This window comes from Salvelinus namaycush, chromosome 5 (assembly GCF_016432855.1).
Source record: "Salvelinus namaycush isolate Seneca chromosome 5, SaNama_1.0, whole genome shotgun sequence".
NCBI classification, from domain to species: Eukaryota; Metazoa; Chordata; class Actinopteri; order Salmoniformes; family Salmonidae; genus Salvelinus; species Salvelinus namaycush.
Window position 1 is genome coordinate 46,743,519 of NC_052311.1, and position 12,024 is coordinate 46,755,542.

Sequence of the window (12,024 nt, forward strand, 5' to 3'; positions counted from 1 at the left end):
TGCTAATTGTTCATGTTATTTAACATCAATGAAGTACTTTTCTGTAAGCCATGCTGGTTTGAAAAACGCTCACAAACGTTAAGTTGTCAAATTGCAGACGATTTCTTCTCTTTTTCCCATCAGTGATGAACAATGATGATTACTGTAATGCTATGCAGGGAGTCTTTCTCTCAGGCGGATCTTTCATTTTCTTACTACCCTTTAGATTTCCTAACTGGAAAGCGATTCTTCCTCTACGGCAAGTTCCCCAACAATGACAGGCGCCTACTCCTGCGGTACATCATCGCCTTCAACGGGTAGGGAGAAGAGAGACTGACTACAGAATGAGAGTAGGGCAGATTTTCCTGTAACAGTAGTACTTTACGAGTACTTTTTGAGGTAATACAAGTGATCAGCGGATGAGGGCTTGTGTGTCATTGTACCTTTATAAAACAGTGTTTGGGATCTCCGGCGAGACGGGTAGCTTTCTCACTCTCTTCCTCCTCTTCCCCTCCCTATATCTCTCGCTCTCTGTCTTTGTTCATCTCCCTCTCTCTTCAGGGAGGTGGAGGACTACATGAGTGAAAAGGTCCAGTTTGTCGTTACCAGCGAGGGATGGCACGACTCCTTTGAAGACGTGAGTGTGACCTCCCTTTTGTTTCCTTCGAAAGACCTCTTGATGTTAAACACACACAACTATGAGAGTGCGATACACAAGCAGGCAGGCGCACACTCACACACCACGAACATGATTTGTGTAACACACACACACACACACACTTATAAAGGTCTCATCTCTTTGTAAAAAGGTAACGACTCCAGGGAGTTAGAATGCTAGTCATCTATGTAAAGTGCTCAATTCATAGTCTGCTCCGAAAAAGAGACAGAGAAATGGATAATGGTATTTTCCACTTTGAAAGGCTTGGAATGAAATAACATTGCCACTCTAGCTATCACATGATCATCTTAAGTGAAATAAGTAGTACATTTTTCCTAGATGAGGCCAGACAAAATTGATTCACTGTTTTAACGTATTTTTCCCCCAGAAAAGTGAGGCGAACGAGTGGGAAAAATAAATAAAATAATAATCATTAGGTGGGTAAGGAATAACAGTACTTTACCACACTGTCCAAGGCTATATGGACATGGAACACTAGGCGAAATATTCAATTTCAGACTGATTTTCAGATTATTATTATTATTATTATTATTAATACACACATTAACATTATTCACATCGGATGTATGATAGAATGCGATATTCTATCATTTTCAAAAATGATTGAAAACAAAGTAATGTATGAATGTATTATCAGTTCGTTAATCTACTTAATTGTATAGCCTACCAAATTCAAGAATGATTAACAATAAATAATTGTAATCAAATTGAAATGTTGATGCATAATAATGAGTACGTTACCTGAATGCATCTTTATAGCCTAGGCGTTAACAAAATGTTCATACAAATAGGATTAGACCCTCTCATAGACTAGGCCTGGTAGAAAGAGGGTCAATCAAGTTCGGTCCGCCAAATGAATGTGGCACTGGAAAAGAATACATAAATCCAGCCATAGAGTATAACCTTTCATCATCAACAACAAAAAAGTTGTTTTATAACATGCACAATTAGAAGCATCAATGTAAATAGATGAAGCGTGGCTCAATTCGAGCCCAGTCATTTTGCTCACCACATCCTCCTTTGACTGTCTTGTCTGGCTGCCGCGACAAGCATGTTTGTGCCACTGGCGATGTACTTTGCTGGACACGCTAGCTGTTCTCGGCGGCGCGTCATCACTTCAAACGCATTCCGTCGTGGTGTTATCGGTTGGCCTACTACCAGTCAATTGGTTAAATTACACTGTTGTTTCGTCTATTAATCGCTTCTAATAGATCTGAAAATGACGCAATAACCATGAATTTAACCGACTGTTTTTTTTATAATGAGGGACGTCCCATGTTTAACCTGGACACATAAATAGTAGGAATTTGCGCTGGCTTCAGCCATGACCGCATGAGAGAGAAATTAAACATCTGCACGTCGCCTGCAGGTGCCAGTGTGTGTGTTTCACTATCCAATCCGAGGCTGGAACATGATCTGAGCGTGTGATCTGAGGCTGTTTGGTCTCTTGGGCATCAACTTGGGAAAGCCTCAAGGCAGAGCGGACAGTGCATTATAAACAAAGAGCTGCGTATATTGGCCAAAAAATAGAACATCTGATTATTATTTAATTTTTTTTTCGGGCTGTGGAGAAAAGTGAGGCGTGGCATCCGTTAAACATTCATTAAACTTTGTACGGCCTAAGTATTATTTATATTTTTTAAAAATATCCCAAAAACGACGGATTCTAGGACATGGATAATTTTAGGAATACTTTTGATGTGCTGTTTACCTACCTCAGGGCCTATTTCGTGCATCACTGATGTTTGATTTGGTATTGGACATGCGTGGTTAGTTGCCTTTTGATGTAGGTCTGCGACACGGACATCTGTGTTCCACGCCAGCTCATTTGCAATGGAAAGTGCTTCTGCCAAGTCACGAGCTTTTGAAATATATATGTTGTTGACCTATTTGGTGTACCATTTTAAATATTGGCTGGCGAACCCTCATGCGCTCAAAGGGTTCAGTCTCTGTAGCCCTTTATTTTTAAACAGATTCCCACCTCCTGACATATTTTCCTCTCGCTTTCTCTCTCCCTCTCTGCCACAGGCACTGATGGAGAATGGTAATTTAAGCTTTGTCAAACCCACATGGATTTTTGCCGTCAACGATCGACAGAAGATGCTGCCGTATCAGCCCTACACTGTTGTCCCTTGAGACTTGCATTTGCTAACATGCTCACACACACACACACACACACAACAGTATTGTACCTGTCCAAAGGGTAGGAGAGGTCTACATTGAAGCCATAGACACAAGCTCTTCTCAGATCCTCAGGTAAATGAAACCAAGCCTGTGCCATTTTGGTACAAATGCCTTAACTTTACCTGAAGCCATCCAGAGAGCTGGATGAAATGGTTTCCTTACCAGAGATGGCATATCTTCATAGACTTATCATTACCGGTGCACAAAAATAACTCCCCTATCTGTCTCTCTTTTAGGGCTTTTAAAACTACATTTCTCTGCTTCACCTCCACTACCTCAGGGTCTATGTGGAAACTTCAGTTATCATTCATGTCCTGAAAAGCCACTGGCTTTGATAGAGGGGGGTGTATTAGTGTTAGGAGCAACATAAAGAGTCCTAGGTGTAGCCGGAATGGCACCCTATTCTCTATAAAGAGCCCTATGGGCCCTGGTCAATAGTAGTGCACTACATAGGGAATAGGGTGCCGTTTACAGACGTAAAGGTGTTTGTTAGTTATTTAAGGTCACTGACACTCGATGTCAACAACTACGAAATATGAATAGAAAATAAGGCCTATGTCTTTGTTGCTAGGTAGGAATATGAAATGGGCTTCAAGGATTGGTTGGTATTCCTCATTTTATTATTTTATTTTTCAGCAAGTCCACTTTGGCCAAATACATGGGATTGTAGTGTAATTTGTAGCATGTAGGTCTGTAGAATTATGTGTACTTTTGTTTTATTCAAGTTGTATGCTGTTTGAATTGTACACAGAGACTATTGTGTGCAAAAGTGTGATGAAACCAATAAGTCCTGTTTTTGCATGGTTATTTTTGGAAGTATGTGATGTGTGTTCATCATCCTTACTTTTCCCGTCTAGATTCGACTTGTTTTTTACAGTATCTTAGCTTTGCTTTCAGATTCTTCCCCCCCAAAATAAATATTTGATCAATTAAAATAATGGATTTTTTAATGAATTGCACACCCTGCGTGTTTTTATTGATCAACTGATTTGAATGGAACCCATCCTACTTTCCTCTATTCATATTCTGTTTTCATCCCTCCATTCTCTATCATCCCCCCTAATTCAGCTCTCCCCATGTTTACCTCTCCAGTCAAGGGGATTAGAGTAATGGAAGAAGAGCAAGAGGGAGAAGAGAAATTATGATAAAATGTTTGAATTCTCTGCCATGAATATATATATTATTTTTTTGGGGGGGGATATGTCAGTGGTGTGAGATGAATGCATACAGTTTTAGACATTCATTACCTGACACACCATTGTTAAAGTTGAAATGCCATTTATACTATTTTTCACAAGCCTTTTAGGAGTGTATACTTAATTCCATTTGGAGCCCCAGATGGATTCATAGACGTTTCAAAAGCTTTTATTCATTTTATGGTCTCATGTCCCTTTAACATATTTGGCATGTCCTTGAAATCGAGAGACCGGTAGATCTGAGAGTTTAGAATTGTGCAAAGTAAGTCCCTTTTCACTTCATAGTGTTGTCTATACTGTTTTTCTTTAGTCTGATAGTTTCTTAGTCAAATATTGACATTTTATAGCTATATGGCTACATTCTGATGTACTTTGAGTATCATACCTTAGTCACATATTCCTGTTAGTGAGTTGTGTGTATCAAAATTCTCACACAATATTTTTATCCAGCTCTACTTCCTCAAGTTGTCAATGTGTAGACTGAACCATTGTCTGGACCACCTGAGGTACCTTATTCACAGTTTCAAAGCTTGCTTTCTCATTGGCTATGTCCCGATTCTCCACCCTTTTTAAAGCATAGAAATGGTGTAAGCATTGGCTGGAAGGAGTTTACACCATTGTAAAATCCACGAGAGAAAGTGTGTGCACACTTTGGAAGAACGGTGAAGAATTGGGGCATCAGCTATACTGTGTAGATCACATTATGCTCCCAGTGAGGGACATTGGTGAGAGCTTTGTGCATGGAACAAAGCAGCAGTCGTGATCATTTTGACTTCTAAGACAGGGGTGGGCAACTAGATTCAGCCGCGGGCCGATTATTGTCAGAGCTGATGGACTGGGGCCTGCAACATAATTATAATCATTTGTACACTGCAAATTGACCAAGTAAGCGCCAAAAAATAGATATTTTTAAATAAGTCATAATTTCATACCTTGATTCCATTGAGACACGTTTTAATTGTGGGAATACTTGGAAACAGATTTCCTGACTTAACATTATTTTTAGCCGAATTCCTGCTGATTTTACAGTCCTTTTTGACAAAAAACGTTGAGGGGCCAAAATAAATGACTCGTAGGCCGAAGGTGTGTCTGTTTGTACGATGAAAAACAAACTGAGCGGATAGGCTTCATTCAGTACTTGGCCACTAACCAACTTCACTGAACTATCTTTTATAATATGAGATATGATTCTTACTCTCACTGCGTTTTCAAGTGAGTTAGATAACACTGCCTGTCTCATACTGCCTGCCCTCATCCATTGCTATCCCCGTTTATGCATTGATGATGAAGCATATACCTTTTCCCCCTTCTAATTATCTTCCCCGTCTCATTTGTTTCTGATGATCTCCTCTGTTGCTTCTGCTCATTGCGAGCGCTGCCAAACGTATATGGATGATTTTAATTTGTCACCCAATTGGAGCGCTTTAGAGATCTTCTTACCCATGCAGTTCATTTGTTTTCATCTGTCTGTTTTTTTCTTCTGAATATACACACACACACACTGCTCACTGGATCTGATCTGAGGAACAGCTAATGAGGGAGGAGGGGGGGGGAAGAGGGAGAGGGAGGGTACCGCTAAATCACTTGGAGGAAAGTACAGAGTGTGAAAACCAGAGAGAGGTGGCGAGAGGAAGGGATTTACTGCTGGAACACTCATTGAGGAGTAGAGGGAGTGAGTGTGTTGCATGTTATAGAGGTTGAGGTGTGAGCTCTGACAGGAGAGGGTTAGCAGGCTCAGAAGCAGACTGAGTGGTGACTGACTGATTCACTCTGCTGTCATTTTCTGCTTATTCAGAGCGACTTACGGTATAGTGAGTGCATACATTTTCAAACTATGTTGCAATTCTCTGTTTGGAGGGAATGGGACTGACCACCACTACAGCCGAGTGAGGGTAAGTTGCAGTTTAACCTACTTTTTTACTCATCGTTTTGTTGCTATTTGGGTTACCTGTCTCTGTATTTTTACGTTATCTGGTGTATGTCTCTGTGTCTGTGTGTACTTGTTCATGCATTCATGCACATATGGTGGATTTACACTGAGAGCTTGAGAATTAGCTGCAGCAGGAGATGGGTAGTTCAGGAACTAGCACTTTAGAATGTCAGGTGGCAGGTCTGCGTCCCAGCAGGAGCATAGAAAACCCTTTGAGAGTGGTCGACTCCCCCAGAAAACAAATGGGATTAAATATACCACTGTTTGGTATAATTACTGAATACATTGTTAAGACTAGTAATGAGTCCAGGGGATGTATATATTAAAAGTCTGCGTCGGAGTGCTTATTTAGGATCAGTTTAGCCTTTTAGAACACACGATTGCATGGATAGGGCAGACCTCGTCCTAGATTAGCACTCCTACTCTGAGATGCTTGATGCACCAGAATTTCTGCCTCGAAACATGGGACAAGTCAAGTACTTCGTTAGTCCTTCAATAAATGATAGTCTTTGCTCTGCTCCCATCCCCCACAGACACAAACACACACCACACATTGGGAGAAGCACAGGGTCCGCCTCAGTGCAGCGCCCCTGGAGCCATGTACGGGTTAAGTGCCTTGCTCAAGGGCACAATGATAGCAGGTTGTACCTGGGATCTGAAAGGAGCAGCTTTCCATCTGCCAGATCAGGTTGGCAGATAAGAGTGATAATGATTGTAATATTCAGAAACAGTTTTTACATTTGTATACTGTAGAACTAGTTTTTGTTTTGTGTATCATGAAGCATTGATACACTTTTAATCCCCACCCCTACCCCACATGAGGCCTCTTGCCAGGCCGTCATTGTAAATACGAAAGCAATTATTAATTGGCATGCCTGGTTAAATAAAGGTAAACTAAATAGTTTTCTAGAGCTGATCATGGTCTTAATAAGCAGTGAGAGGAATAGTAGATCATGGAGTGTTGAGTCTTGAGAGAAGTAAGGGATTTAAAATATACCAGTCAGTATTTATTCATTAATGAATGAATTTCCCACCAACTCTCAGCAGTGGGATGATAATGCGGCAGCCAGCCCAGCCAATACACTGAGTCCATCCTCTCTCAACACTGACGATTCATTCACGCCGCTCAATTTCCTCCCTTTCCCTCCATTGATTGTCGCTGCCCAGTGGATATCTCGCCTAGAACAAGTTTGGGTACACGTTTTTAAAAAGTATTTTGTGTTGCGACTAACAAGGCCAAAGCTGTGCTAGACCTGGCTAGAGTCCATGTGACAGACAAGGAGGGAGAGAAGACAGAGAGAGCATGGAAGGACAGCGAGGTGATCTAGTGCATGGGTTGTTGTCATTTAGAGACCACATATTTAACAGCCACAAGTTAAGGGCATATTCTAAAAAGAATGAGGTGGCTGTTAAATATCTCTTTCCAAACACAACCATTTTTAGGGAGAAAATGATTGTCAGAAAGAGAGAGCGAAAGAGGGGGTTTGAAGACACTGTTCGTATTTAATGAAAAGTCTAGACTGTCTACTTCACTAGATAGTTTGAGTCTGCATAACTTACTTTAATTAAGTATGGCTTAAAGAAGCGCTGACACAGACAGTATAAAATAACAAGGTTAACTCAATTCTCCTCTTAGACACATCTATCTAAAAATGAGTTTTTTTTAATCCATGAAACAAGTCTTAGAACACGCTTTGTATCCACTATCCATGATTTATCATAAGCACTGCCGTGTAGAGCTTTTCACAACAATCCCAATTGCTGAACAGTACTGACCTTGTTAAACATATTGATTTCCTGTCAGTCAAAGGACTAAAGGAAGTAGGATAAAAAAATATATATTGTAAATAAGGGATACAAATTATACTCCCTTACAATAAAAGATTGCCGTTTTTAAACAGCAGTCAACTGTGGTATTTTGAACGCAATAATTGCAGAATAACTGCAGTTGAACTTCAGTTACACTGCAAAAATACTGCATAAAACAACTTATTTTGGATGCCGTATTTGCAGCATCCTGCAGTTATACTGCACTATGACAGCAATCTTTTTTCGTAAGGGTTGAAAGCCGATGCTTCCAAGGTGTGTGTTTTCTGAATTGAAAATGATCGTGGACTACAGGAAAAGGAGGGCCGAACACGCCCTCATTCACATCGATGGGGCTTTAGTGGAGCGGGTAGACAGGTTCAAGTTCCTTGGTGTCCACATCCCCAACAAACTATCATGGCCCAAACACACCAATAAACTTGTGAAGAGGGCACGACAACGCCTTTTCCCCCTCGGGAGACTGAAAAGATTTGGCATGGGTCCCCAGATCCTCAAAGTTCTACAGCTGCACTATCGAGAGCATTTTGACTGGTTGCATCACCGCCTGGTATGGCAACTGCTCGACATCTGACCGCAATGCACTACAGAGGGTAGTGCGTACGGCCCAGTACATCACTGGGGCCATACTTCCTTCCATCTAGGACCTCTGTACTAGGCGGTGTCAGAGGAAGGCCCCAAAAAATTGTCAAAGACTCCAGTCACCAAAGTCGGACTGTTCTCTCTAGTACCGCACAACAAGCGTTACTGGAGCGCCAAGTCTAGGTCCAAAAGGCTCCTTAACAGCTTCTACCCCCAAGCCATAAGACTGCTGAACAGTTAATCAAATGGCCACTTGGACAACTTGCATTGACCCCCCCCCCCTTTGTTTTTACACTGCTGCTACTCGCTGTTTATTATCTATGCATAGTCACTTTACCCCTACCTACATGTACAAATTACCTCGACTAACCTGTACCCCAGTACAGTGACTCGGTACCCCCTGTATGTAGCCTCATTATTGCTCTTTTTTTACTTTACATTTTTTTATATTGTAAATGTTTTCTTAACCAACAATGCAGTTGTAAGAAAACAGAGTTAAGGGCTTGTAAGTAAGCATTTCACAGTAAGGTCCTGTTGTATTCGGCGCATGTGACATAAAATTTGATTTGAATTCGTTAAGCAATTAACATCCCATCATCATGCTTAGGGTCATGTATAAAAATGCTGGGCAGGCCATTATTTTGGCTACCATGGCTATGCCCCCATAGAGTACAATCTTTCCAGCACTCTCCCCTAACCACCGAGCCTCAGGGTAAAAGTGGAAAATGTAATGCTCTGAGACTATATATTCTGCGGAAACATCATAAAATACCTGAACACTTCTTCTCCCTTGCACAAATAAAGCCGTATGTCTGGAGCTCACCGGTGCGGGAATCTCTGAGTGCCCAGAATAGTTTATAAAATGTTTCATCTTCACTAGCAAGAGCTGAAGACAGATGGGCTAGAATAAAGGCAGACTGGTGGAGTAGAGAGAGGTACATGCAATTGAAAGAACCTGAACCAACTGCCATGCAGTGTAGCCAATGTGATTTATAATGGATATTTATTTTTGTTCAAAGAAAATGCTCATGAAAATCATAGGTCCTAACTGGCATGCAGGTTGGTAGAAATGGTCATGTAAATTGTCACTCCACATGAAAAAAAGTTGCTGACCACTTTTAAGCTTTAATTCATAAATATTTCTGTAAAATAGACCTACTATACCAGGAGCGGATTGGCCATCTGGCAATTCTGGCAAATGCCAGATGAGCTGGACCATTTTTTTTAGTTGGGTGTACTGGTAGAAATATTTTTTTAATATACAAATAGTACAATGAGAAAGGTGACATGGCCAGCGGCACATGGGCCTTTTTTTTGCCGTACCAGGCGGTGATACAGCCCGACAGGATGCTCTCAATTGTGCGTCTGTAAAAGTTTGTGAGGGTCTAAAGGGCCAAGCCGAATTTCTTCAGCCTCCTGAGGTTGAAGAGACGCTGTTGCGGCTTCTTCACCATGCTGTTGCGGCTTCTTCACCATGCTGTTGTGGCTTCTTCACCACACTGCGTGAGCTGAAAGGTACGGAATGGCTAGAAACTCTGAAACTTTCAACAGAGAAGAAAACCTTTACAAGACCAAGCAGGCAGACGGTGTGAACCAAATGTCACGAATGGTTAGACTCTACAAGACCAGTACACGGACAGCATGAGCTGAAAGGTACAAAATGGTTAGAAACTCTGAAACTTTTCACGAGTGAAGAAGATGAAGACTACACAGGAACTTTCAGTCTGCAGCTGTTTAAGTACTTTAGTCTAGTGAACTTGACCGAGAACCACCGGGTGGTACTCTGAAAGATCCATTCTAAAGAACATTTCCCTATCAAACGACCATAATAACAGAGCCCGCTGAACAAGCTACAACTACGAAAGACTTTGATCGCTGGTGGACAAACCAGAGACTTTCTGTCGAATTACTCCCCAAGCGGATCAAGTGTTTTCAACAGAGAGACAGCAAAGACATACAAACGTAAATATGTACATTGCAATTCTTTCGAATGAGCGGCCGTTCATGTGCAAAGTTTTCACATTTCCATAAGCATAGTTCTCAGCTGTATGTATGTAGTGGGTGCATTCTGTCTTTCCCGCTCTTTATCTGTCCCCACCCCTTTCCATTGTCTACCAAGCCGTCATATCGAGTTTAGTCCACCAGGGACTTGACTTTGCATTATGTAGTAATCAATGTGTAAGCTATTCTGTTTGTGTGTTAATGTAATTCTGTGTGATTATTTAGTTAGTAAATAAATAATTAAGCCAATTTGTATATCGCTGATTAACCATTTATGCTATGGTTCGTGCAGCTATCCAAGGATTTTGCGACATTCAGAATGAGACTGAAAGTAAATAAGAATTAATGAATTGGCTGTGACTGATGTAAGAGATATTTATATCTTTAGAGTTTAGTCAGGAGATAGTAACTTGTTAAATAACTTTCTCCGCGGTGCCCCAGATTTACTTACTTAATTGTTACATGAGTAATTTAATCACGTAAGAATTTTACGTCGTATGTAATTATTTCATAAAATAACAGTCAATCACATTAATGATAGTCAAGACACGACAATGGCTACCACAGCATTCTGCAGTAAATATGCAATCCCATCTGGTTTGCGCTTAGTGTGTGTGGGGGGGTTCCTTCTTTTTGTCATAATGTCTGTGCTCATATGGGTGTGGTCACTGACTGGTTAAAACTTCATATGAAAAACAATTCATTTAGAAGGCTAAACATCACATTACATCTTCTCACAAATAGTTTCATATTTAATCATATAAGTACCACAACATCTAGATGTGAATCTGATCACTGGGAGGTATACACATTCAAATATACAGTTATGTTGTTCTACTGTCCTTAGTTACATCACAAATTAGTAATGAATTCGACGTGATTGTTCTTTAAGTACCAACGGACCCTTCCAACTCTTTGGATTACGGAAATATTGTTTCATTATTCAACCTTTTGATGTTACTGTAATGCAACATATCTCTTTTGAGTAACAAAGGGATTTAACTTCTATTTCTGAAAGAGTGGGAGAGAGAGTTTTCCTGCAGGTATTTACGACCGTCATAAAACTGTGGTGGGAGAGGGGGGGGGGGATCTGGTGCATTTGATCCTCATCCAAAAGGGCAAGTCATGACCTCATGCTGGTTAAGTGTGCCTTGAATTCTAAATAGATACTCTTAATGATCGGCTATGAAAAGCCAACTGACATTTACTCCTGAGGTGCTGCACCCTCGACAACTACTGTGATTATTATTATTTGACCATGCTGGTCATTTATGAACATTTGAACATCTTGGCCATGTTCTGTTATAATCTCCACCCGGCACAGCCAGAAGAGGACTGGCCACCCCTCATAGCCTGGTTCCTCTCTAGGTTTCTTCCTAGGTTTTGGCCTTTCTAGGGAGTTTTTCCTAGCCACCGTGCTTCTACACCTGCATTGCTTGCTGTTATGGGTTTTAGGCTGGGTTTCTGTACAGCACTTTGAGATATCAGCTGATGTACGAAGGGCTATATAAATAAATTTGATTTGATTTTAAATAAATCAGTGACAGTGTCACTAGCAAAGCACCATCACACCACCTCCTCCATGCTTCATGGTTGGAACCACACATGCGGAGATCCCCTACTTTGCATCTCACAAAGACATGCCGGTT

At 41.0% G+C, this 12,024-nt stretch overlaps 1 protein-coding gene across 2 annotated transcripts in view; it reads left to right on the forward strand.

The window, feature by feature from the left end:
• LOC120048350 (DNA repair protein XRCC1-like) overlaps nucleotides 1-3,796 on the forward strand; it is a 29,469-nt gene extending 25,673 nt beyond the window's left edge. Inside the window, exons 15-18 of one of the 2 annotated variants that reach the window (XR_005477003.1) lie at nucleotides 206-296; nucleotides 541-616; nucleotides 2,687-2,914; nucleotides 3,079-3,796. Coding sequence is in view for 1 of the 2 variants with exons in the window: in XM_038994253.1 (XP_038850181.1) it covers nucleotides 206-296; nucleotides 541-616; nucleotides 2,687-2,794 (275 nt within the window). In the remaining variant the exon portion in view is untranslated. Of the gene's footprint in view, nucleotides 1-205; nucleotides 297-540; nucleotides 617-2,686 lie in introns of both variants that reach the window. The other variant, XM_038994253.1, reaches the window with a different exon arrangement.
• The last annotated feature ends 8,228 nt before the right edge of the window (nucleotides 3,797-12,024 follow it).